A 27,597-nucleotide genomic window follows, 5' to 3' on the forward strand; every position below is an offset into this window, starting at 1 on the left:
TCTAGATCTTGGTTGGATATAATAAAATAAGTGTTAAACATATCAATTTACTAAACAATTAGTACAGTAGTAGAAGAAGAAAGGTTGTTGAGAGTGATAAAATCTCAACATTTCAAATTAAATGTTGTACTTGGTTCCAAAAATGGACCAAGAAACAGTACTCAGTCATTCATTCTTGGACCGGTGCAATGCAGGAATAAGCCTTAAGAACATGGTGTGTGCAGAGCAGATGATACTACCACCAATGACAAAGATTGTACCTGAACCGACCTCTTTTGCTTAGCCGTATGGATAGCTGATTTTCAATTGCTTCATATCTTTGTATTACCTCGGTACCCTTTTTCATTGTGTACCTCAGTACTCAGTGTTCCATACTTGGACCAACTGCGAAGATTCTGGCCCTGAAGAAAATCAGAATTTGCCTTACTCGCAAACAGACTGTGTGGTCAGCTAATGCCTATAGCACCCAACAGTGGCACAAATTTCAGAAGACAGAAGAAAAAGTTTAATGATTATGCCAAAAAAAATTATACACGATATACTAGGATGCACATGAACTGAGATGGAAATCAAGAATACTTAAGTTTTGTCATTGTAGACTTGTACATCAACATTCAAGAACTTAACGCAAGCAGTCTGCGCTACTTAAGTTATTTACTATTTTTAAGTTTCACAAACTAAAAAGCAACAACGCAGCAGTCCAGTCTCTCTGAAGCTTAAACTTAAAAACAGTGCTACAAATTAAAAACTAAAACTGACAACAGTCCCAGTCTACTAGAATGCTTTGGTTTCAATATTTGCTTACTCATAGCCATAGTCCACTGCCTCTTAATTGGAAATTGATGTCTCCTCTTCAACATCACCAACAGTCATCCCATCTAGTTCATGAAGAGCGAGTGTGTGGCTGCACAATTCAAAGATCTCTTAAGTCTGCAATAAAAACATTTGGTTGGCCATTTGCAAGTAAAAACTTAACGGTTTTAGTCAATGGGTCTAAGGCAACTCTGAAAGACCAACCAATTTACATATACAAGTAAAATGGCCGACCAGTCGTTTGAACCATTAGGTGCAAAAATTCCAAATTCTTCGAAATTTGGGAGCCAGAAAGCATTAGAAAGTGATTACATAGAGGCATGAAAGAATAATATAACAGGTTCGGCAACAGAAATGACACCTTGGTGATGATTGTTGTTCGTCCGCTGAAGGGGCACATATTTTGCAAGAAAGAATATGCCCACAAGGACCATAAAGGGTTCCGGTTCCCCTTCTCCGACTTAGACAGATTGCACATAATTCCCTGTCCGGAACTTCACCCCCTATTTCATCATCCAGAAATTCTGTAGCTATTACTGCTATTGCTAGTCCAGCAGCTGCTGTTACTGCTACTGCAGCTATGGCTTCTGCTACATTAGAGGCTTTAGCTCTCCATTGCTTCTTCATTTCTTTCCATCTTCTCCAGCCCCTGGACACAATTAGAAGGATCTTAAGACATAATAGTTCGCTAACCATTTGTACGAGAACACAGTTTCTAGCTGGGTTGAATTGATTTTATGTATGCAGTTCCTAATTAGGCATTATTATCTTACAATCAGAAGAACTAAATTCACAAACACTTGAATATTTGCTGAAGCATGCGTCTAACCTCATGGTAGCATAGCCTAGCAAGCCAATTGACAGTGATCCTAGAGCAAGTCCACACCAGAATAAACAATTTTTCGAATAGGCCAGATCCTCCACAAGCTGATCCTTGGTCAACTCAGTTCTGAACATTGAGAAAACATGCACATGAGTAATTCCACCAACCAAAAGTAGTTTAATCCATTCACCAAACAAGATGTTTTGTTTTTAAGAATTTCTTACAAGAAATACGGGAGGTCCTGTGATGATTTGATTTGTGGAACTCCAAAGCTACAAACACCTACCGCACTGATCTGCTTTCCTATTGACAGAACTTTTTCTTCATTCAACAGACCAACCTTCCAAACCAAAGAAACATACACCAAGTGAGTATTTATGTATAATTCCTACAACTCCGAATTCTTTTCAATTGCAATCAATCAACTGCCTATGCAAAGAATCATTTCCTGAACTTACAGGGTACTGGTGGCGTAAAACTGCTTGGAGGAAAGTGGAAGGGGAAGCCTGAACTGGTTGTAGCTCATGTAAAACTGTTGAAATATGTAGAGGATGTTTCGAACCCTCCATATTAACAAACAGGTAATCGGAGCTTAAGGATCGACCAATATCAAGAAGCACAAAAGGAACCTGTAACAAGAGAAAACAAGTCAATTGATATATCAAAAATGGAAGGCACTTGGTTACTTCCAATTAACTCAAACTCATTAGTAACAGCTTTTGATTGGTTTTCAACGGCACACAAGAGATTGTTCATTTCAAAAGTACTCCATTCATTTCTCAATCAAATTTACAAATTTCAAATGGGAAAATCAGTTCGAACCCAGTATTGCTTTCCCAATGAATCACCCAAATACAATCAAAATTTGACAAAATTCCAAAACTAGAATATAAAATTGGAAGGAAAAGGTAAAGGGAATACCTTCTGAGATAACACCATCTGAGTTTTCTCAATCAAAACAGCTGTTCCACCAGCAGCCTCACTAGAAACCAGTGCAGTAGGTCTTATATTTCCCCAACCACCACCAACACTCCTTTGAGCTTCAACAACAATCCCTTTAACCACAACAAGTTTACCACCAGTACGATTGCTAGTTTCAACTTCTTTATCAAGAAGTTGTCGAAGATCAGAGACATTAGCATTTGGAGCTTCACGAATCTTATTAAGAGCATTTGAAGTGAAATAATATTTTCGCCATGTTTTAACAGCACAATAAGCTGATACCACACCAGCTGCAGCCACATCCATTTCTTGACAAATATAGTCAAAAAGCTAGGGGTTTGGGGTCTTTCAAAGGGATGAGGAAGAAGAAATATGGAAGATGAAGAAGAAAATTTCAAGAGAAGGGGTGCGGGGTGAGCTTTGATCTAGGTGAGTCCAGCTTTTTGATATCTGCCTTTCCTATTAAAAAGAAAAAGTTTAGCTTTTTGAAGGTCAAGGTCTTCTTTGTTTATTGACTTTATTCTGTGGGTAGATATTTGGGACATTTGGACATTTGGGTGCACAAATAAAATAAAGCAACTGTTAACACAAAAAATTACTAAATGCTTGACAGTAGCAGAAGAAGAAAAAGATGTTGGATCTTTAAATGTTGTGCTTAGTTCCAAAATGGACCAAGAACAAGTTCTCAGACATTTCATTCTTGGACCAAATGGATCAAAAAAAAAACATACAAAAGCGCAATGCAGGAATAAGCCTTAAGAATACAGTGTGTGCAGCACAGATGATCCTTATGTTCCAGAAGAAAAAAGATAAATGAACACAACAAAAAGATGTATACATGTTATAGCAAGGTCAGATCAATCAGTAGAGTAACTATCAAGAGAAACTCAACTCAAAGCATTTCATCAAATGGTGAGTGAGACAATATCCCCCCCAACATCCCAGCAGCCACCCCCAAAAAAAAGGAAAACCTTATGAACAATCAATTACAGACATCACTTTTGAAACCAAGAAATTATTCTCCCGAACCGAAAAAGATCTATAAAGTGATATTATATCGGCACTGACGAATTAATCATGGGTTTATGTACCTCCCTAAGAAGCATAGATCCTAACAGAGGACGTGACAGGCTGCCTACATACAGGGCACTTTGGTGAAGATTCTCGTCTGACTGTAAGGGAACATGAATAGCAACAAACCATATGCCCACAAGGAACAAAAGCAGCACTTCTTCTCCTAATTAGACAAACCGCGCAAAGTTCCCCATCCGGTACTTCTCCTGCTACTTCATCAGCCTGAGGTTCTGTATCCATTGCAGAAGCAGCTTCTGCTTGACTAGCTCGCTCATTTTCCCTTCGCTGCCTCCATTCTTTCCACCTTCTCCAGTTCCTAGAAGCACCCACAGTTTGAAGGATTTAGGGACAAAATAGTCTACTGACAATTTGTACAAGAACGGTTTTAGGTTGAATAGTAATAATGAGCTCCATGTTAATGGCAGTTATGCTAATATGGGACCGACAGTCTCTTATAAAACAACTGATTGATTATCTGTTTATCATAAACGGAAAAGCTAACACTTTATTAGCTTTTATTCTCCGACAACACGGTGAGGGTAAGGCTCCATAGTGATAATTGCAAGGAGACAAAAAGTTATTATCTTCATAAAAAAGATTGATAGGTTTATTATTTTCAGGAAGAAACTTAATCTGATACAAAGGGCAGATGATTATCTATACAGAATTAGAGGGGAACTTGAGTCTTTCATTGAATTTCTGTTTACAGTTCCTAATAAAGCACTTAAATTCGCAAACATGTGAATACTTAGTTAAGCACGTATTTACCTGATGGTAGCATAGCCTAATATTCCGATTGAAAGCGACCCTAGAATAAGTCCACCCCAAAACAAACATTTTGTACTAAACGCCAGATCCACCACCAGCTGATCTTTAGTCTTCTCAGACCTAAACATAGATAAAACATGCACAAAATTATTCCAACAGAACTAGTTTAATCCATCAGCCAAACAGGATGTGACGCTTTTGAGAATTTCTTACAAGAAACAAGGGAGGTCCTGTGATGATTTGATTTGTGGAACCCCATCATTGGAGCTACAAATACCTACTGCACTAATCTGCTTCCCTACAGCAAGAACTTTCTCTTCATCCAACAGAGCAACCTTCCAAAACAAAGAAAAATACCCAAGAAAGTGTCAATAAAAAATTCATATAAAACTCCGGATTCTTTCAAATGCAACTGCCTAAGCAAAGGAATGAACCCCAACACTTACAGGGTATGCATGGCCAAAAACTGCTTGGAGGAATGTGTAAGAGGAAGTCTGAACTGGTGTTAGCTTATGATAAACTGTTGAAAGAGGTAGAGGATGTTTTGAGTCATCCATATTAACAAACAGGTTATCCGAAGTTGACGATCGACCAGTAACAGTATCAAGAAGCACAAAAGGAACCTGTAACAAAAGAACAACATGTCAAACAATAGATCACTAATGCAAGGCATTTGGTTACTTCCACTTAACTCAGACTGATCAATAGCGGCTTAAAACAGTTTTGCGGGTGAGGATCCACCCAGCCTAATCTACTAATAGACTGATCATGCTTTGGCCTATTTCCAATAACTAATGTAACGAAATACATTTGAACTACAATTTTATAGGCTTTAAAATGTATACAAGATACAGAAGAATGATACTGTTTGGCACTACGACACCGCCACCCTATATTCTTTAGACCCCACTTCCCTGCCTAACTTCCCCCCCTCAAACACCATATCCCAAAATTTACACGAATTACGCATTCGTTTGCAAATCCCTCTCTGGTCAACAAAAGCAGTTTATCCCTCAAACACCATATCCCTAGATTCACACGAATTACGCATTTGTTGGCAAATCCCTCTCCAGTTGACAAATGTAGTTTATCCTAAAAAATATGTTGTTCAAGCCTCTGCCTAAGTAACAAATGGGGAGAGTTTTTTCCATGGCCACTCCTCTCAGGATAGATAGCGCCTTATATACACTTTTGCAAGTGACAATCCAGACTAAGCATATTATTTCCTATCTATCTAACCAATCTAATGCAATATGTTTAAACACCAAATTTCATGCCTTAAAACCTACACACATTACAATAGGATAATCTTGTTTGGCAATACGACACCACCACCATAGTACCCCATCCAAAACAACATACCCCTAAATCCACAAGAATCATAAAAAATAACTTACAAAACTAGAATACATGACAGGCTTAAAGAAAGAAAAATTACCATCCTTACTGATGTCGACTTCTGATCCTTCCATGATCTCAAGAAAACCGTCCGTAAATCCGAAGTCCATCCTAATAATCCCCTCCATTCGTTATACACACACTTCACAGTACACAATAAACAAGAAATTCATCAAAATCAAAACATTCCCCATGATTTCTCAACCCTAATTTCAAAACTAGAACAAAAATTCAACCAAGAAACACACAAAAAATCGATAAAGAAATTCATCAAAATCAAAACATTCCCCGTGAGTTGTCAACCCTAATTTCCAAGTTAGAACAAAATTTCAACCAAGAAAATGCAAGAAATTCAATTCAATTACCGTTTGTATATTCTGTAAAATCACAGCTCTTTCACCAGCTTCTTTAGAAATCAAAACATTAGGGCTTGAACTTCCCCAACCATCAACACTTCTTTTAGCTTCAACAATCCCTCTAACCACCACAAGTTTACCATCCCAACCACCACCACCATCATCACCACCACCACCACTAGCAGCTTCTCCTTCTTTTACAAGAAGCTGTCGAAGATCAGAGACTCTAACATTCGGAGCTTGACGAATCTTATTAAGAGCAGATGAATTGAAAAAATAACTCTGCCATGCTTTCACAGCAGCAAAAGCGATTGCTGTACCAATTACAGCTCCATCTCCGAATGAAACAACTTGTGCTAGGAATGCTATTGTTTGATCGTTTGTTGTCATCTTGAAAGAATTAAGATGGAAATTCAGATTTTAATTTTAGGGTTTATCTGAACATTGGTCGAATTGGGGAATTTTTGAAAAAAAGAAGAAAATGAAGAAGATTTTCTAGGGTTCGGAGAAACGGGGAGTTTTTTTGATGGAGACGAGTTCAGCTCTTTTTGGGGGTTAAGGAGTTTAACGCTGTTCTGGGTTTTGGGTTCGGATATAATGGGAACAGGGAATGTTCTCGAATGTATTGCAGTCACGTGTCGGTTTATTCAAGATGTAGGGGACTAAGAGGGAGCCAAAACTTTGATCCTTATTAGAGAGTTGTTGTGATTAGGAAATATAATTACAATCTTGTTTAGGAAGGTGGTATCCAAATTACTTATCTAAATTGGTAACTCGGTATATTTGGTTTTCGGTGTTATAAATGTACAATGGTGAGGTTATTGGGTGATGATAATAATGAACTATTTTTAACACTCATCGGCACAAAAGAGTTTTTACCGACAGATTTTGATTTCTTACCGACTAATTCTGACTATCTTTTGTCATGATAGAGACAGGTGGAATCTTATTATTTCTTGTTTTTCTGTTGACCAGGAACTCCAATAATCCTAATCATGTTTTGTGGTTTGATAATCAATCTAATTCTATGAAATTGTGGGTAATTAGGGTGGTTTATAATATGTTTTTAACTTTTTTTTTTGTGAATTGGTATTACATTGAAAAATTTAACTTAAGGCGTTAGCAGTCGTGGTTACAACAGTGAGCTTACAGATATTACATAAAAAATAAATAACAAACAGAATTAAGTAAAAAATAAAACCACCCGAAGGTGTTGGACACACATTTGTTGCCTCGTTAAAAACCTTGACAAGGAAAACCCATAACCAAAGGGATAAAACCTTGTCGAAGGAAAAGAGCACAACGCGATAGGTCCTAAAGAAGATCCTAAAATTAAAATGGCAAAAATAACACAAACATTTATAATTCTTCATTAAACTAGGAAGCATTCGTTCTTCATCGGTACCCAATAAGTAATCTTCTAATACTGGCAGTATGTGTTGATTCACAAACAAGTTGCGAAGAATGAGAGTTTTATCTCGCGATAAAACTAACAAGATGGATTCCTGATCCCTTCTACCATGAACCAGTCTGATAAAAGTGTCACAACGGCCTATACAGGAAAAAGTTCTCTTCTTATGATTAAGGACGACGGTTTAGTCTTTGCCACATCGAAGATTTAAATGGAGAAAGTTGCATTTTCGAGAAAATACAACCATAAAGAACATAGCCAGTATTGATTTCAGCATCATGTTGTTTCACAGGAGTCTTCAATTTCCTATCCCAAGAAGGAGCACAAAAATAGGTTAAATTACGTACTAACATTACACAGACACAATACATATTAAACAGAAATAGCTAATAAACAGGACTAGCACCAACAAGAAACTTAACCTAAAAAAATCTATAACTAAAAGGTAGATAAAACTGTACAGGATAAGTGCAAACTAATAGCTTAGTTTACTGTCCGGTCTTGACTAATACAGGTGATAGAAATTATACGTAGCCTTAAGCAGGGAGAGAGAAGGGGCAAATAACACAAAAAGAGCAAAATTGGAGCCAACTAAAAACTTAGTGGTTACAAAAGCTAAGGTATTTAACAGATGCAACAAAATTGCAGAAACTAGTGAACCTGAACGACATGCATCATATACAAAAAGGAAGAATTTAACTATTTAAAAAAAAGAAACCAAAGAAATGGTAGAAGAAAAAGGCCCCTGTATAGCCAAACCAACTTGTGCTTCTGTCCGGACGCTTGATTCCTTAACTTGGCTACAAAAAGATTATAAGAAACTCAAGAACACTAGAATGTTTGATACAAGACTGAAATGAAAGATGTCAAGGGTATTTTGAATGGACTTACCCGGGGACTTAGTCAGATCAGTGGAGTTAGGGTTAGAATCTAAGGTTATGTTCTTCATTCTAACCATTATTTATCATGCACAACAGACCATAATATCATCAAGCAAAAAAAACAAACAAAAGAAGATCTAACCCTTAACAAGAAAACAGATACAGAAAGGAAATAAGGTTGCAATAAATGCAGACAAGGCAAGACATGAAAGAGAGAAGAAATAGAATCAATTCCCATAAAGAGAGCCAGATCGATTCTAGAGAAAGAAATAGAAGAGAGAAACAGATAAGATGAAAAGGAAAGAGATTCAAAAGAAATTAGTACAAACAACAAACACAGAGGGAAGAAAAAAAAAACTAAAGAAATCAAAAAGTTATTGAGAACTCACCGAGCAAGAAGATAAAGCTTTAAGTGCAAAACAAAAGCAAACAACATACTAGGGGTTAAGGAGATAGAGATCCACTATAAAGAACCAGAAGAAGATAATCTTTAGAGAATCAAACTAAGAAAAGGATTTAAGAGAAATAAATTGAATCAGAAACGAACCACGTAGCATAACAACAACAATAAGCTAGAATCACAAATAGAAGAGAAGCAGCAGGGCAAGAGATGAGCACCCAATTAGCCAAAAGCTCAGACAAATTTCAGAGAGAAAGAAATAAGAAGAAGTTTAAACACACCAAATATTTTCATTTTCCTTTTTAGACGAAATTCCCTATTAAGAACCCCAGATTTTAAGACCCCAAATTTTAAGAGACATAATTTTGAATATTGAGAACCAAAGAACGATGAAAACTATTCGATGATTCATAAACTCAGACTAACATGCCCTTCTCTCCTTCAATATGGTGAACAACTAACAAGGCAATAATGACTTATCACATCAACAAGGAAACAAACTGGAAAAATTTAAAAAAAAATTTAAAAAATCAAACTTTGGATCTAAAATAAACTCTTTTAAGTATCATAAGTATCAACTCCTTCCCATAGCTTATCAAATACACAAAAACAAAAGAATAACAACCAATATAGCACAACATGGAAACTGAAAAATTTGAGTCAACCAAGCCTGGAATGCATACTAGAAGTGGGATCAGGATATTGAGATAATCGGTATGGTATTAAAGTAATCCAGATACGCCAAGGTAAAGTTAGCTTGTTTCGGAGTCAGATGCTGACATAATCAATTGATCATGATATTAGAACATTGGCAGAAAGCAAATCCAACAATGACGATATTATTCCCATTCAAACACTAAAATCCTTAGTGACATTTCTAAGCCATTTCATTTCTCATCACATTCCCAATTTCAGGAATCATCCCTGTAAGTGAGTATAATAAAATACTCCAACAACATTTTAACAAGAACAAGCTATCCGAAATATAAGTTACTAAACTGTACATGAGTTTGTAGTGCTACCCTACTCCACGTTTTGGTTGAGCAGTCCTATTTGTGAGACAAATATCCTTCTCCAAAGAGAAACACTATGGTACATAAAAAAATCTATCAATCTTAATACTTTACCTTCTCAAAGCATCATACGACAAGGCCAGCACATGGGCCGAGAAGAACTATTTATTTGTCAAAAGAGTATTGTTGAACAATTTTATTCTTGAGAATATCATTATAACTACTGGAGAAATTTATAGGTCTCAAGAACACATTCATGCGGTTCCCTGGACTACTTGGATCATAAGAATCAGTTCGCCCTTCTTTATGCCATCTCATATCCTCTGCAGTTTTGGAAGACATAAACAGACGTTGAAGCCTAGACTTTATCGGGAATCGGCGGAGTAGTAGTTTTCGAGCTCATACAACGCAAAACAGATTCTATTGTCATGTAACATTTACCTTGAATGCGCGACAACAAAGTAGCAGCAACAACCAAAACCACTTGGAAGAATGAGTGAAATCCAAGAAGACCTGAATTTTGCAGCTGAAACTCAAAAACATATATGGAGTAATTTTTAGAACAAATGCACAAATACAAAGTAATACTACTGAGATCGTGAAAGAGAACTTACAAAGCATGAACCAACTTGAGCGCCCTAATAATCAACGAGTGCCTCTTCTACTTGGCCAAACTTCACTTGCAGAGAGACGAAGATTTACCACCAGTAGAGACAGAAAACATAAAGTTTCTTTTCCTGCTAGGATAGATGAGCAGAATGGGTCAAATTTGAAAAAAAATTCCAAGCGATTCTTGTATTTGGACTAACAAGGCAAACATGGTGAATAAGTAACAAGGCAACAGGTCAATAAAAATGACTTATCACATCAACAAGATAACACAATGGCTTATCACATCAACAAGGTCAGAGCAAGCTTTTCCTGTGATGTTCATCTGTGGGTTTTGCCTGGAAGGATCGATCGAGGAGTCTCGTGATATCTAGGTTGTCTAAAAAGAAAAAAAAAAAACGGAGGCAGGCAATCAAAGTTTTGGGTTCTTTTTCGTCATCCAATTTGGTTGTGAGTCATCATCACTTTGACTTACTTTGTTTTGAACTTATTTGTCCCTGTACCAATTGGAGTTTGCGATATGGAGAATTGTTCTCAAGACCATCTTTTTCGAAGTCGGTATGTGATCGGAAATAAGTTTTGTGAATTTATTGTTAATGGTGGTTGTGAACAAAATTTGGTTTCTATTAAAATGGTGGAAGCTTTGGGTAATGAGATGGACTGGTACCCGCATCCGAATCAGATTAATTGGGTCAACAACAACGGAGGGGTGATTACTTGTATGGGTGTTTGCAAAATTTCAGTGTCAATTGGTAAGTGTTACTTCGACACAATCTTTTGTGAAGTAGTTAATATGGATGTTTGTGATGCTGTGATGGGAATGCCTTGGTTGTTTAATGTTCGAGCAATCCATAATTATCGTGACAACGTTTATGAGTTTATGTGGAGAAAAACCAAAGTCAAGCTAATGCCTGGTAAATGACCGCCAGGAAAATTGAAAGAAATGGTTTCTAAAAGTGCGCCTCATGCAACCGGCGATGTTAAGTTTCAAACCAATCTTGGTGATGTTGAAAACGATAGTGTCCAGGCAGTTAATCAAATGGCTGCAGACAACTATATGCTTAATGAAGGTCCCTCCCAAATGGATGCAGTTGTGGTGACAATGCCCAAAAGCTCTTATGAGGATAGCTCTTGTGAAGTTCCTTTGGATTTTTTCTGTGTACCAAATTTCGTCGACTTCCGACAAGATTATGAATCGATGGTTTCGTCGGAGTTCTTACACAGTAAAGGCTGGGACAAACATCGAAAACTGATGCGTGTAATGAAGACTGAGAAATTGAATTCTTGTGCAGAATGGCTAGTTTTGCCGATGCATAACTCAAGGTCAAGTTGTATCACTAGCAGCAGTTTAAAACTCCTCTCTTCGGTTTGCCATTTTCAGTGTAAACTCGAGGCGAGTTTCATCGCAGTAGGGGAGGTTGATACGGGACGTATCTTTGGTTAGTCAAGTATATCCCAAGATTTGGCTAAATCTTGGATATTTATTATTTTAATAGTTTAATTATTAAGATAATTACTTTCTTGTTTAGATTTATCTTGTGTTATGAGAATAGTATATTCTCTTAGACTAATTTAGGAATGTTAGGATTTCCTAGGTTTTATGTTGTTGGATATATATAACCTTTACATTGTAACTTTCTCTTTAGCTTGGATTAGCTCGTTTAATGAAAATACCATTTGGTTAAAAAACCTGTTTGATTCTCTTTGAGAGATTGATCATCATTGATCGCTTATTTGTCATTTGTTCCTGGATTGGAGTTTCTATCATCACCGTTAAGGAGTGGATTCTCCGCGTGTCGGTTTATTTCAAATCGTTTCCGATGTGCCGTATCAGAAGTGCACCCTTGCGCGATCATTGAGTAGCATGACACAGTTTCATACTGGGAGCGAGTTTTATATCACCTCAATCACTTGGGGGCAAGATATGTGACACCTCAGCTCACAAACAAGATAATACCTGGGGGCGAGTTGGATAACACTCCATAACGCACTTGGGGGCGAGTTATGCAACACTCCAGAACAATGTGAAGTTCAATCGCAGATAGAATTGGAAAACCTGAACTTCTTAACCCATAACAAGTTATGGATTAAAAGGGGGCAATGTTTTTACCCTGATAATGTACATTAGAAATGAGCTTACTTGGGCCTAATGTGATCCTCATATTAACCAAGTATGGCCAAATTGGGCCTCACAACCACTATACATAGAAACCCATGTGCAAATATCCAAGTCAAGAAAAGGTGGTGACACGTCAGCAGAGTGGGCCAATCAGAGGGTGCCACGACATCAAAAAGTCCAGTCAGCATTCAATGCTCGATGAATTCATCATGACGTCAGCAGACAACATATTCTGTTGGAAAAAAACATATTCCGTTAACGTTAGTAACACCGTCAGAGTATCCCTGAAATATTCCGTCAGTTATAACACCGTCAGCATATTCTTAACGCCGTCAGCATATTCTGTCGCTTGCGTCAGCATGACGTCATCACCAACTGATCACTTTCTCCAGCACCGGTGATCTTCAACGGAAACGGTGGTCTTCTCAGGCGACGGTAGGAGTAGCAGTTTGCCGGCGGCAGCGGGTCTTGATTTCATGCTTCGCGGTGCATTTAGTTATCATACTCACCAGATATTTTCACCCCATTTCGTGGGTCTAGCCAATTACACCTATTTGCTTGGGCTTGACCATCTAATCATACTACCTCCGTCCCTAGTTAGATGACTTAGTAAAAATTTACTAGTAAATTTAGAAATGATTTATCTCTCAAACTATATAACTGGTTTTCGTAATCTTTGTATCATCGGAAAGCGTTTTAAAACACCTATCTAATGAATATAAATATGGCTATCAAATTTTACATATTTCTTTTAAATAATACTAATCTATCACTCCTTATTTATGGTATAGGTCATCTAATTAGGGACGGAGGAAGTATAAGTTATGATTATGACAACGTTGAGAAATTATTCCGATTTTCTCCACTTAAGTGTCTAACATAAATCTCTTGTCTTTCGTGATGCAAGTCACTAGTAAATCTCGTGAGCTCTTATTTGTAGTATTGAGAGTTTGACAAATATTGACACGTATAGTTTTGCACAAAATTGGTTAAAAAGACCAAAATCAACAATTTCTGGATGAAAAAGACATGTAAAATTTGATACTGTTTAAATGGACGAGAACATAAAAATAGTCAGGATGTAAACAGTTTCATCCTATCCATTTTCAAATATTTTTTTTTATTTTTAATTGACATCGGGATGCATCTAGTTTCATCCTTACTCTTTTTTAAGTTTAGGACATGATGAATCCAGTTTCATTCTTGCTATTCATGTCCATTTTACTTATACTAATTTTTACACGTCCATTAGAACCATGTTTCAAAAATATTTGGACGAATAATCCATTTTCCGTTTAATTTGCATGGTGACAAAATGATGCGGAAAATAAGTGTGGTACCTCGCGCTGATTGTTTCTGCCTTTAAAGTCAGTCGCACTCGGATTTTGTGAGGATTTTGCAAGATGGCTGATGTGATGGCAAAAGGAGCACTGGAGTGAAATATTCATGCCAGGATATTAGGAATTTAGTTTTCCATTTTGTTCCCATGATCTGTGATGAGCATAACCGCTCATGATCTATAATAAATAAATTCAAGCTAGGCTAGCAGATGGAAACTTCCAAAAGTTCCCACTAACTTTTATTATAATATTATCCTTCTGTATAATAAATGATTACTTTGTCAATAATTCATCAAAATAATAACTATCCTGAACATTAAGGGCTATAAACAAGTAGTGAGGCCTCCATTAGATCATTAGTGAATGAGATCATGGAAAATGTTGTGATGGAAGAGGAGGTAGTGATAGTTGGAGGTGGAGTTGCAGGTTTGGCAACAGCCTTGGCACTGAATAGAGTTGGAGTAAGAAATTTAGTGTTAGAAAGATCAAGTGAGCTGAGAGTCAGTGGTCCTGGCTTGACTCTTTTCTCAAATGCTTGGATTGCTCTTGAATCACTTGGTGTTGCTCACAAACTTACTTCTGTGTACAAACCTTACAAAAGGTACGTAGTTCATTCAAATCCTCTTCATTTCCCTATGAAATTTTTTTATTATTTCGGTGATCAATTTGAATTTATCTAAAGGCTCTTCCTCTATATACCCCGGAAATTATAACGATACCCCTTGATCTCTTTACCCCGCAACCTATCTTCCTACCCCATCTAACTGTCTAAAATTCTATACCCCACGCAGAAAACTATTGTTCTTCTCTACCTTTCGTCCTAAATACCCGTAACTCATTATCACAGATTTTAAGAGAGAGATTTTTATGGTGCATAAACATTTGCATTCTTTCTTTCTTCATATTGGAAAGATAAATTCATAATTCAGTTCACCCTACAAACCCCACAAATTAAGAAACTCAAAGGAACATCAGAAATTTTTTGTAAAATGTAAACTAAAAGAAAGTGTTTCTGGTCTCTCAAAAAAAAAAAAAAGTTTTTGGAACGGCAGTCGTATCCTAAATCTAAACTAGATAAATTGATTGATAGAACAACAACAACAAATAGTAGAAACATAAGGTGTTGATTTACGATATTCATGGTTCATCAAGGTCAATCTCTTCTATAACCTGTACACCTTGTCCAAGCAGTTTTTGCTCGATATTCTCCCATCCCCGGTGCAGCATTTCCATGTGTGGAGTCCAAAGTAGCGCCTCCTCGGTGCATATATAATTCCACCCATTGAGAACCGGTGGAAGGGGAGCACCAGGTTTCAATATTGCTTTGACAAAATGTTCATTGTCAAGATTAAGAATCGTCACAACTTTGAAATCTACTGGAGGGGGGGTCTTCAATGGTAACCATGTTGTACTTCCCATATTTGAATATGAGGAAGAAATACAGTTGAATGCAGAGGCAAAAATGTATCCCATGCCAGGAAAAACCATCCAGTACAATTGAGTTGCAAATGGCCTTCTATACCGGAGAGTTGTAAGTATCTTTGTATATTCTTCCACTCCGCCAATTATTGGTATGTACATCTCAGAATTCACTGTCAGTTCTCGCTCCATCTCAATTTTGACTGTCTTCCATCCATCATCAGCACTCAATCCCAACATTTCGGCACAAGCTCGAAACCCACAATGCCCATCTGGTGCAACATTTTCCAACCTCTCCACAACATCAGAAAGAATTTTTGGATTATGAAACGTAATCCCTTGAATTAGTTTTCCCAAGTACTCATCGTCGTACGACATATCTTGACTGTTGGTCTTGGTCGTTTTCGTGTACTTCCTTCGCTGTTTAGGTGCTTTAATTTGACATTGCCCTTTCTTCCTTTTTAACATCACTTTACCGGGAAGAACATATTGTTCATCCACTTCGTTCAAATCTGGTAGCTCATTCAAATCCGGTAAGTCATTTTTAACCTCATGCACTATACGAGACTTCTTCACTGCTTTCTTTTGTGCCTTGGCCGGCACTTTCTTTGTTGCTGATTTAGAAGCCGTTCCTTTAGGTGGTCTTTCCCACTTCGATGGATCCCTCTTTGTCGACTGCTCTCTCTTCTTTTGTGCTTTAGTTTGTGCTTTAGTTGGGCGACCTTTGCTTGGAAATTTTCCTTTCGGTTCTTGCATACTCGTTTTACTTGGATCTGCAATCTCTATCAACATTTCTAACATGAAATGTTTCTGTAATTCTGTGCAAGCTTCATATTTCATTCTTATCTTCTCAAACAAATCTTCCCAATCAAAAACTGCTGCCTCCTTTTCATGTACAGGATCCATAGAAAGATGCTTCCAGTGTTCATGTATAGAATCGAGAGAAATATGACTACAGTTCGTGTGGCTGTTGAGGATTTCGCAGGCACATGGTAAGCCGTGCGTTTTCCGTAATATGCATAAACATCTTCCCATGAAACGACTTTTTCCTAGTGAACTAACTTCCAAAGTAATTAACTCCAAAGCAGCATGAGATATATTATACACCAATCTCTTCGTAACCGGGCTCTGATTATATACGTGTACAGCAACGGTTTTGCTTTTCTCTAATGAAGCTCGAATGTTGATGACTCGTGTTACCCATTGGTTGTCCATATCTTGCCAACATTTGAGAAAATCACCAGTTGAGCACCGGAGAAAATTCTTTAGTGCCGCGTGTTCGCTTTCAGCTCGGTTTGTAGTTGTATTACCCAAGTGTAGAATATTATTTGTCCATGCATAAACAAACTGTTCTTTACGAGCCAACCATTGAGTACGCAAATAACTTACTGTGGTGGGATATATCATGCTCCAAGCCTTGAGAAAGTAAGCTAAATTAATCTCGTACAGTGCATGGTCTGCAGACCTCCATAAAGTTTCCCAATCTTGTTTAATATCTTCAAGATCTTCCGTTCTGCTGCTGGGTATATCCTTCTCGAAATGGGAAGACACGTTACATGAGATGTGGTAAGTACATAAAAGTCTTGTAGCTTCAGGAAAGATTAGATTTACAGCATTCTGTAGTTGTTGATCGTCATCTGTGACTATTACCGATGGAAGATTACTAGCTGAATACAACTGCCTTAATTGTTGTAGAGCCCAGATGTAATTCTCGGTCTTCTCTGCAGACATAAAACAGTACGCAATTGTGAAACTTAGAGGGGTAGATGTCACACCAACAGCATGAAATAGCGGCATAGACCAACGATTGGTTTTATAAGTACAATCTAGTAGGAGCACGGTGGGAAAACATTGAGCAAGCTTAGAACCATCCGGGTGTGACCAAAATAATTCTAACACTCTTCCTGAATTTGTGTCTCTTTTGTTCGACGTTACATAATGGTGTACGTCTAATAACTGCAATAATTTCTGCATCTTCGTTCGCCCCTCCATTGCTTTTATCCTGAATTTGGACTTGACATTGTATATTGTCCTTGCAGTTGAGACATTCTTGGAATCGCGACTTTTCATAGTAGATAAAATTAGAGCCGGTTTGACTCCATTAACTGACAGAGAAATGCACAAGTCTTTTTCCTCAGGATTTAACCTACCCGAAAATGAATGGCCAATTAGTGTGTCATAAGGGGAGTGATTGTGTTGGCCCTGAAAAACTCGTAATTTCCAGTTTGTTCCATCAACACATGTGATCCTCAACCGAAAAGGACAATTACATTTCTTTGTTCCCTTCTTCCTCGGTTTTCTTCTTTGACATCGAGCTACTGTATTTTGGCCAACAATAGGTCTGTTAACACTTTTAAACACCCCAAATCTTTCACATGCCATTACTACGAAAGAGCCTTGTATTTTAGGCTTTTTTTCGGACTTTCTTATAATAACCACTGTGTTTGTTTCTCTTGCCTTATCATGACACCATTGAATAGCTTCCTCACAACTCACAAATGCCTACAACAGTAATTAGAGGGTATTAAGAATTGTCTTTTAATTTCAGTATTTGATATTCAATAATCACTGTTGTTGTACCTCATCAGTTGTGAACTCGGCCGTCAAGTCATGATATTCTTGCGAGAGAGTCGAGACTGGCTGAGGCTCTTGGGAGTCTTTGGCTAGACCAGTATGTTCAGAGTGGTTTTCATCATACGGAGTCAAAATATCCTTCAAAAATATCATAGCAACAAATAATATTTTTAAGTGAAAGTAAGTACTTGAGATACAAACAATCTTGTTTTGAACGGTACTTGAATACAGCATCAATCATTTGTGAAAATGAAAGTTGTTAAAATTCAAAGAAAAATTTATGCATATACCCCTCTTCCGTAAAAGGAAGTTCCCTGCTATATAAGCACAATAGAACCCAATCAAGGTCTTCCATCCAAAAATAAATCAGGGCACTAGTTTAGCCTTTAATTCTGACCGATTTTCAAAATCTCTTTTGATTGTCGTAGGAGATTCTTAGACTATCCCAGCGCAAACATGATTTTTAAAAATCATGATCTCATAAAAGAAAAGAAAATAAAGTTGCAGTTGTTCGTTCAATGATTTATCGGTTGATCAATTCATTTTTGAAGAACTTTAGATTAAGAAGAAATAATATAAAGTTGAAAAGTACGATGAGAATTTAAGCTCCATTATTCAAAAAATACCAACTTGTTCATAGTTGTTGTGTTTCGAAAGAGAAAATCTCTACTGCATTGATCCACACATAATAAGAGAAATCCTTCAAAGGACCAACATTAGTCATTGGATAGCAAATAAGAACCTCTTTACAAGCAATTGAGCCAAAACTGAAAGGAAAAAAGAGAAGATATTTGGATGGTGACTTGGTGGGAATTTGTTTATGCTTAGCATAATGTTAAGATATTGTTCGGCACTGGTATCAACAGAGTTTGTTACTTTGCGACAAGATGGAGCAAATTCTGTAAGAACAAAATAATAACGTTATGGACTACATACCAGGGGTTCATCAGGATATGCTTCAATCCCCAAACCTTCCAAACTAATGCCCTAATTGTTTTCGGAGAGAAAATGATTTCGACAGTTTTTTGCACTCATGATTTTAAGGAAGTTTTTGTTTTCTGGTTTACAGTTATGAAAATCTTCCCACGATATAGAAGTGAGGGGTATGTATATCAAAATTTCCGATTTCTTTTAATTATTCTTTAGTAACCGAATTTTAACAATTTTTCTAACTGACATGGGGTACCACTAGTATTTCTAGGGGTATATAGAGGAAGAGCCTATCTAAATAGTGATTTGATTTTTACTCTGGATTTGCTTTAGAGTAAAAGTGACTGACGTTGCAAATGGAGTTTCTCTTAATTTTCAAAAAGAAGCTACCCAAGAGGCTATCTTATCAGCGAAAGAAGGGTATGCTACTCCAATTGCTAGCCTCGTATATTATTTTTTGCTATCTAAAGACGCCGAAAATGGCTGAGTCTCAGTGTTGGAAGTTTTGAATCTAGATTAATTAGTATTATGATTGGTAAATGTAGGGAGGAATGGATGGCAACTGGACTTAGGACTGTACACAGAAGAGCCTTATTTGAAGCTCTACTTGAGGAATTACCGACCGATACGGTTCGTTTTTCTTCTAAGCTTATCTCAATTGAGAAAACAAAAGCACGTCAAGGTAACGATTCATTGGTGATCATACATTTAGAAGATGGGACAACAATTCATACCAAGGTTAGTAGGATAATTTAACACCCAAAATGAAGCATAATGTTGGTAACTACTAATTGATATGCTAAATATGTTTGAACTGGATTTGGATTTGTGTTGAAGCAGGTTTTAATAGGGTGTGATGGGGTGCACTCACTGGTGTCAAAATGGTTAGGGCTTAAAGACGTGGTTAATTCAGGACGATGTGCAATGCGTGGATTAGGGGTGTTTCCTGAAGGTCACGGATTGAATCACGAAATGCAACAATTTGTTGATATAGGTCGCAGGTTTGGCATTCTTCCAGTTAATAATGAAGAAGTCTATTGGTTCATGTCTTATCAATCTATCCCCACTAAAGGTATGAATTAGATTTCAGTTTTCCGTCTTTAATTTTTGTGCTCGGAAATTTTTTATCAGTCGTTTTTTGTTCAAGTGAAAATCATTAACTGATTCACTTCATATCCCTAGAAACAATATCTATCAGTGTCTGTAACTCAAAACATTATATCGACACTGTTTTTTTTTTATTTGATAGATGCAGAAATGGCTAAAGGAGATCCAAAAGTCATACAAAAGACAATGTTAGAGAGTGTTTATGGTTCACCACAAGTAGTTAGCGATGTAATACAACAATCTGATATGCAGAGTTTATCTTGGGTACCACTATCATTTAGATACCCATGGGATCTTATCTTCGGACGTCTATCAGATGGTACAATAACTATAGCAGGTGATGCAATGCATCCGATGACACCAGACTTAGGTCAGGGTGGTTGTGCAGCACTAGAAGATGCTGTGGTATTAGGTCGTCATATAGGAAACTCGTACATTAGAAATGGTGGAATGATATCACAAGAGGACTTAGAGGTTGAGATAGGAATGTATGTTAAAGAGAGGAGATGGAGAACTGCTGGTTTGATCACAGCTTCGTATCTTTCTGGTTGGGTTCAACAAAGTGGCAGCAGTGGTATAGGATCTTCCTTGAAAGGATTTGGATGGCTGATGAAATTTCTTCGTGATACAGTATATTATAAGATTATTTATCCACGGCTCGGAGGTTTTTTACGTTATGATTGCGGGAAGTTACCATCGGGATTAGCTTAGTTCCGATAGAGTTGATGCTATACATATGTTGAGAATTTCCCACTTTGTATCGGCAATAAGATCTCGTAGCTGATAAGCCTTGGGTAATCCAAACCTCCTTGTAAGCTAGTTCCAGAGTTAGTTAGGTCCATGGACTTCAATATGCATTATCAGACTTGTTGATTTTCTATTTGTATTCGAAATCCTTCCACTCTGTTTATGTTAATTCGGTTTGTATTCATAATTTGTACATCTGATTCACTTTGTAATTGCAAGTGACTCATCTTCGCCGAGTGAAATATTCATGAAGCCATTGTTGGAAAAGTTGGATGAGTGGTGTAGGTCTCACCCAAGATCAACCCTATAGCCCATTTGTTATAATTTGATTTGATTTCGAGCCCAAATCTTTACCAATAAGATATCGAGACCGTCCTATCTTCGTTTGTTGAGTGTCATACTCCCACTCTTGTCGCGTATATTTCATATGGTTTTCGCGAAATGCAACCTAACATCATCAAATAAATAAATAGAAAAGAGAACGTAACAACTCAACATTCCATATATCCACCTTTCACTCGAATGACCAAGGGTGTCATTTTTTTATTAACCGTCGATTCTAGACATTTCGGGGATTAGCGGGAGTTGGTTTTTGGGTGTCGTGGGTCACTTTAGAGTGAGAGCTTCGACAATTCACGGATTTCACTCACGGTAAAGACAAAAAATAGACTTTCATCCTCGACATTTTCTTCATTTACGTACATATGCATTAAAACTTCACTTTTCCACTCAATTATCTCTGTCGTATAGAACAAAAAAATTGAAAAAGTAGCACCGGTGAATGTGGATGTGGTTATAAGATTTGCACGTAGTACTCAAATTAGCCATGAAACAGTTCTAAAATTGCATTACAAATAGGCATGCATTTTTCTGTATATGTTGTTTCAATATTACTAACGAGTGCACTATTAGCCACAAAGCAGTACCGTTTATCCAAAATAATAAGCAGATAATTGATGCATTATCACCCAAGCATGGAGAAGAATAGTTCTTTAGTTTTATCATCAGCCGAAGGTTTGAAGAAAGGACCTTGGGATGAAGACGAAGATCTACTTCTTAGGAAATGTATCGAAAAGCATGGTGCAAGCAGATGGGGTCAGGTTCCTCTTAAAGCAGGTAGTTAACGTACATTTAATCAAATTATTGTACATGTATAGTACACATGTTTTGATAATTTTGTTGATGTGTTTCAGGCCTAAACCGATGTCGGAAAAGCTGCAGGCTGAGGTGGTTGAACTATCTGGACCAAAATATCAAAAGAGGAGAGTTTGAAGCGGATGAAGTTGATCTCATTGCCCGCATGCATAAGCTTCTTGGAAACAGGCAAGTAGTACTATATCAAGAGCATCACACTGACAGGAACTCAAAGGATATTATAAAGCCAAAACTACATTACCTTAACATTTGAGTTTCTTATTTGCCATCGAAAAATATTGAGAATAGTCCCAGCGTCCCGCGTTTGGAGCAACTTAAGATCCTGTAGTTAATACACTAGTTAGTACAAAAAATATATATATATGCACACTAGTTAATGCGCCCACTATAAATCTGCAATTTAACGGTATAACAACTTCTTATTATTATTTTTTCATCAAACAATGATTTCTGCAGATGGTCCTTAATTGCTGGTAGAGTTCCAGGAAGAACAGCAAATGATATCAAGAATTTCTACAACACTCACTTGAAGAAAAAATGTTTCTCTAAACAGAGTCAGCTGCAGAAGAACAAACAACAGAAACGTAGACGTCCTCTTCGTCCGAATACTGAAGATAGTCATATGACGGTGACAAAAGTTTTGAGACCTCAGCCTCGAACCTTCTCCAAGACATCTCACTGTATAATAAACAAAGAATCAACACCAGTAGCAGGGATGCCGAATGACAATATGCATAACAATCTTAACACCACAACAGCTAGACTACTTGAGGATAGCAATGATCATGGAGATCAGTTAACAAAGAGTTCTTTGTCATCAATCGTTAATGATCTTGACCGGTTCTCATCAAAAAATGTTAGCAGTAGTGATGATTATTACTGTAATTTTGATGATGATCAGAGGTTAAAAGAAGTTGGAGATTACTTGAACAATGATGACTTGTATCTGATTGATGATCTATGGAGAATGTTAGGGGAAAATCAAGATGGACAGTACTTAACCATCTAATCGAGAAAAAAATAATTAAGAAGTGGTACGTACTCCGCTTTGGAATAAATAAATCATAAGATGAAATGTAATTTCATTGTTTTTCTATCCCTTAATGTAGGAGTTGTTTGTTTGTTTCTAATTCAAGTGAAGCCGAATTTGTCTTATTTATAGAAACACAATTAAAATAGTAACATGAAGTGACCAGGAGCATCTCCAATGTTAGGGTGAAGATCCTCCTACGTCGAGTTCTTAATAATATTTTTTTATGAGGGTTATTCTTATCGGAAATGTTATTTGGCTCTCTATTCTCCACCTCCTTATAATTTAAGTCTCACATCCATGTTGAGATCTGCATTCAGGTTCAGGTGGGGTTCACCATTCCCTAAATATGGGATTTATATTGTAGGGAACAGAATAAGGTGGTGGAGGTTAGGGAGCCAAATAGCACTGCCGCATTCTTATATGGCTAAAACAAATAAAAGTTATAGTTAGACCTTTTACTTAAACTTTCATCTCAAAAGATCTTTAGACTTGGGAACATAGAGAAGGTGAAGATATGACTTTCTTGTTTACCCTTTCCTATAAGATGGCAGTCATGTCATCATTTTTAGTTAACCTCCACACTAACATTGGAGATAAACTTTTGATAAAAAAAAGTATTAAATTCTACATGTCATGCCCCCTAACATTGGAAATGCTCTAACGAGTTAGAATAAATGCTTCAAAAAAACAAAACAAAAAACGAGTTAGAAATAGTACCCGACTCAAATACTTCCTAGTTAGATGTAGGAGCGGGGCTAGACCCTAGCTAGCCATTCGGGATTTGACAAACGTATAGAATGGCAAAAGTACGAGTACTATACGGTTTTGTAAAATCTAAATTCGGTCCAAAATTCGGTCAACGGGACGTGATTCGTCAGTAATTTGAAACCGCATACGTACGTGTATAATTCGATTTATAAATGTGAGTTCGGCTCTGAAAATTCGGTATCTATATATAACAAATAATTTGTATTTATAAGGTCATAGACCAATTTTATGCATATGTGTGAGTTATTTAAAGAAAAAATAAACTTAATATGATGATATTAATTATATATACAATATTAGTCATCCAAGAGGACATCATATGGTGGTTTAGATGCTTGGTTAGTGAGTTTGAGATCTCTCTCACCTTCACCTTCAAATCTCTTCAGTCATTGTTGTTTCATAAAAATTACAACACGTCTAATATTGGATCGTGTATACTCGAGAGGCAGTAAAGCCCAAAAACTAGGGTCTTTGAAAACGTAAAAGCTAAAGAATTTATGGCAAATTAAGCGGACGTATCATTCGGGATACGTAAAATTCATGAACGATTCGCGAATAATACGGGAATGTCACATAATACACTATTTGGGTTCGGAGTTGCAAACGTTCGCGAATAAAACGGTAAAATTCGTGATACGTAAAAATTCGCGAATGATTCGCGAACTTACTAACTAGGGGCTAAACTTCGTATCCGATGGCGAAAATAAAAATCTAACATCAAGTCAAATCCAAACGAATAAGTGTGGTGGTTCATCATTACTACACTGGAGGTGGATAGAGACAAGTACGGGCACTGAGGCCCATCGGTTTTCTACTTTTTGTGTAAATTTAATTGGTCTTCTTATAATTTGTCCTGTGTAGTTTCCTTTTTCCCTTTTTTTTGCTAATAAGAAAGTGAATTTATTAAAATCGAAGATAAATACATACTGTCTTAAAGAAAGGTTGGTGCCGAGTCCAACCATTCACCATCCAATTTTTTTCTCCTAAGAGCATTCCTAGTGCTCGGGGACAAGGCCATCCTATATTAAGGTCTTACTAACACCTTCTTTTAGTAGGTAATTGCTAAAAGACAAAAAAAATTAAAGGTAAAAGATTTCTCGTAAAGTTCATCTTCAATCTCATCCTAGGTCTTATTTAACAATCTTTGTTTAGATTTAGGGACCGTAGCCTTTAAATTTTATTACTTTTGCATTGTATTTGTGAATGCTTATGGAAATCACACAGATTCTTGGTTAAGCAAATTTATAATTTTATAATCACAGAAAATTACTCTTTCCGTTTTTAACCTTCAAATAAATATTAGTATTTAATCGAATTGCTTTTCACAGCGACTATTTAAATCTCTTCATCTTCCTATCTCAAAATCATCGTCCGTAGTTTCTTCATTTCCGTTATTCATCCTGCCAGAAAAATCTATTGAATTATCAAATGATTTCAACATTCACTTGATTTATGGTATATTTCTCATTGCTAACATACTTCTGGGTTTAAATTATCCAGTGTAAAATCCTGATTACCATATTCAAATCAAAAATTTGAGACACACTTTTAAAGTTTTGATTAGAATCATCGTTCTGCCTACTTTATAAGATCTTATTTGTTTAAGAAAATTTGTCCAAATTACCAGTTTTGTTTATGTCTTTAATTTTGTTTCTTTACATAACTTTGGGAAGAATTAGATGGGAAAAGATGAAGGAGGTTTAGTTCAATTCAACCGTAAACTTTGATTTGCATGTTGTATTACGTCTAGGTTTAGTTGAATTCCAACCGTAATTTTCAATTTTACGTCTAGGTTTAGTTGAATTCCAACAATAATTTTAAATTTTACGTCTAAGTTTAGTTTACTGAATTTTCCTTTCGTCAATCTAGCCGTAAATTTCAATTTTACGTCAAGGTTCCTTTTAATTCCAACCATAGAAATTGATTTTACGTCCAGGTTTGGGTTGATTCAAACCGTAGAAATTGGTTTTACGTCCATGTTTGGATTGATTCCAACCGTAGAAATTAATCATTATCTAATAAAATTGAATTAAATTAAAATTAACTAAAGGGTTATTCGGTCATTACAAAATTATTTGAGATAAGAGGTTTTTGATAATACTTCTGGGTGACCCGTTTTTGTCCTATTAGGTGACGCCCTCTAACGGAATGTGACGCCCCAATAATAGCCTTCCAATTATAGTAGGGTCATGAAAAAAATTAACTCATTACTGCTTCTCAATTATGCAATACGGCGTTCAATGAAAACCCATTAAAAATATATATATATGTACCAACGCGTCAGTTGGAGATAAATTTTTTGACATTGTCAATAATAGAATTCACAGGTTTATACTTCCCATCGAAAAATCTCACATCCAGTCCAAATTGCCAACCAAATATCAAATGATAAATATCCCAAATTCTTCTTCTAATTGATGTAGAGTTACCTTTCTTATTCAACTCCCAAAGAGCGCTTCTGACACATCCTTGAAAAAACCACTGCAACTTATAAAAGTTCAAAAGATAGTGCTAAACAGCCCTTGTAGTTTTACAGTGTAAGAATATATGTTGGTTTCATTTAGGTGTTTTTTTACAAAGCAGACAACCATCTATAACTACAAGAATCAAGAGTTGGTGTCGCATTGTAACAAAGAGTCCACACAAAGAAAACAATCTTTTGAGGAATTTTAGGATTTCAAACTCTTCCGTGTGGAAACCTTACCAAGCCATCATCTTCCAGAGCTTTGTAACAATTAGCAACCGTACATTGCTTACCTGCTTGCCACACTCTTTGAGCATCACCACTATCCATAGCAATACTTGGAACTAAATTAAAAAGATGTGTTATATCTTATCTTCATCATTTAATGCCCCACAAAATGCAAAATTCGAACTATTGACATTATTGATGGCCAACATCTCTTTAATCATGATTTCGTTCTTCGTTGTATGATATCACATCGGAATTCATTAGAAGTTTAAACGAAATAAGCATTTTTATAATTAGGCCGTAATTCATTTGATGCTTGAAAGTTTAAACGAAGTAAGCGATCACAATTAGGAATTTCCAATTTATTTTTATCTCAACGGGTCTTCTCTAATGCTTAAAATTTTCCACAAATTTATCATCTGATTCATGGTTTGTATTTCGTTTTGATCTTACTCAATCTCATGCTTAGGGATTTACATCAATTTATTTGATATAATATTTTGTCCGGTGTCACTTGATCATCCCCTTCAATGCTTCGTCCGACTCTGGAGATCTCATTCTATGTCACAAGTTTAGTTAACTCACTAAATTCTTAATTCATTCACTCATGGAAAACACATCGATTTACTACAATAACGATAAAATCGAGTTAATTTTCAAAGTGGTAGATGGTAGTGTTATACTTTTCGAATTGTGCTCATTTATTTGTAGGAATGTCAAGTTTCATAGGAAAAACATATCACCAAATTTGGAAGCAGCTATCATCCATTGATGAAGTCTGCAAGCATCCCAACAATGTTTTCATTGGAGTTCAACCCAAATTTGGATATGTAAGTGATCTGATGCGTCTCCTCCTTTCCAAATCTGCAAGCCTACACCACGGATTTGCAATGTGCTACTCATTTGTCGAGAAAGTTTTTAAAGAAGATGCTGTACAGGTATGTCATTTCTGCTTTTCTAGGTTGCTTTATATGATCTTGGTATTTCAATTGGAGTCCATTGGCATGTGGTTTAAAGAATATTCATGATTCATGAGCTGACAGAACTTTTTAGAGTATGAAACTTGCAGGTTCTTATATATGTTGAACCCTGCACCACATCATACACAATACAATACATTCAACCCTAATAACCCATTTTTTTAATCTCATCATAAGTTTCTGAATTCAGTTTCTTCATACACAATCTTTCTTTTGTTTTGCATTGTTTACAATAGCTGGCAAAG

General features: G+C 36.5%; 4 protein-coding genes across 8 annotated transcripts; 2 read left to right on the forward strand and 2 right to left on the reverse strand.

The window, feature by feature from the left end:
* Positions 1-266: 266 nt before the first annotated feature.
* Positions 267-3,018, reverse strand: LOC113339262 (E3 ubiquitin-protein ligase SPL2-like). Of its 4 annotated transcripts, none has more exons than XM_026584563.1 (7): positions 2,558-3,018; positions 2,095-2,265; positions 1,861-1,976; positions 1,643-1,762; positions 1,175-1,462; positions 806-904; positions 267-401 (listed from the first exon to the last, which is right to left on the reverse strand). In XM_026584563.1, exons 1-6 carry the CDS (start codon positions 2,882-2,884, stop codon positions 829-831), a joined length of 1,098 nt encoding a protein of 365 aa, XP_026440348.1. In that variant the 5' UTR covers positions 2,885-3,018; the 3' UTR covers positions 267-401; positions 806-828. The 4 variants fall into 4 exon arrangements, with proteins under 4 accessions (XP_026440348.1, XP_026440347.1, XP_026440349.1 ...); XM_026584562.1 differs by having other exon boundaries at positions 326-457; XM_026584564.1 differs by having other exon boundaries at positions 327-384.
* Positions 3,019-3,371: 353 nt separating this feature from the next.
* Positions 3,372-6,738, reverse strand: LOC113340384 (E3 ubiquitin-protein ligase SPL2-like). Its single transcript, XM_026585586.1, has 6 exons — positions 6,184-6,738; positions 5,859-5,960; positions 4,867-5,043; positions 4,634-4,755; positions 4,421-4,540; positions 3,372-3,968 (listed from the first exon to the last, which is right to left on the reverse strand). Exons 1-6 carry the CDS (start codon positions 6,562-6,564, stop codon positions 3,674-3,676), a joined length of 1,197 nt encoding a protein of 398 aa, XP_026441371.1. The 5' UTR covers positions 6,565-6,738; the 3' UTR covers positions 3,372-3,673.
* Positions 6,739-14,278: 7,540 nt separating this feature from the next.
* On the forward strand, positions 14,279-20,955 carry LOC113339234 (monooxygenase 2-like). Of its 2 annotated transcripts, XM_026584534.1 has the most exons (5): positions 14,279-14,548; positions 19,204-19,290; positions 19,416-19,608; positions 19,711-19,942; positions 20,120-20,954. In XM_026584534.1, exons 1-5 carry the CDS (start codon positions 14,319-14,321, stop codon positions 20,686-20,688), a joined length of 1,311 nt encoding a protein of 436 aa, XP_026440319.1. In that variant the 5' UTR covers positions 14,279-14,318; the 3' UTR covers positions 20,689-20,954. The 2 variants fall into 2 exon arrangements, with proteins under 2 accessions (XP_026440319.1, XP_026440320.1); XM_026584535.1 differs by lacking the exon at positions 19,204-19,290 and having other exon boundaries at positions 20,120-20,955.
* A 743-nt stretch (positions 20,956-21,698) lies between these two features.
* LOC113339673 (transcription factor MYB90-like) lies at positions 21,699-22,888 on the forward strand. Its single transcript, XM_026584909.1, has 3 exons — positions 21,699-21,840; positions 21,918-22,047; positions 22,336-22,888. The coding sequence occupies exons 1-3, from the start codon at positions 21,699-21,701 to the stop codon at positions 22,886-22,888; spliced, it is 825 nt and encodes a 274-aa protein (XP_026440694.1).
* Positions 22,889-27,597: the final 4,709 nt, after the last annotated feature.

Source organism: Papaver somniferum, unplaced genomic scaffold (assembly GCF_003573695.1).
Source record: "Papaver somniferum cultivar HN1 unplaced genomic scaffold, ASM357369v1 unplaced-scaffold_21, whole genome shotgun sequence".
Lineage (NCBI taxonomy): Eukaryota > Viridiplantae > Streptophyta > Magnoliopsida > Ranunculales > Papaveraceae > Papaver > Papaver somniferum.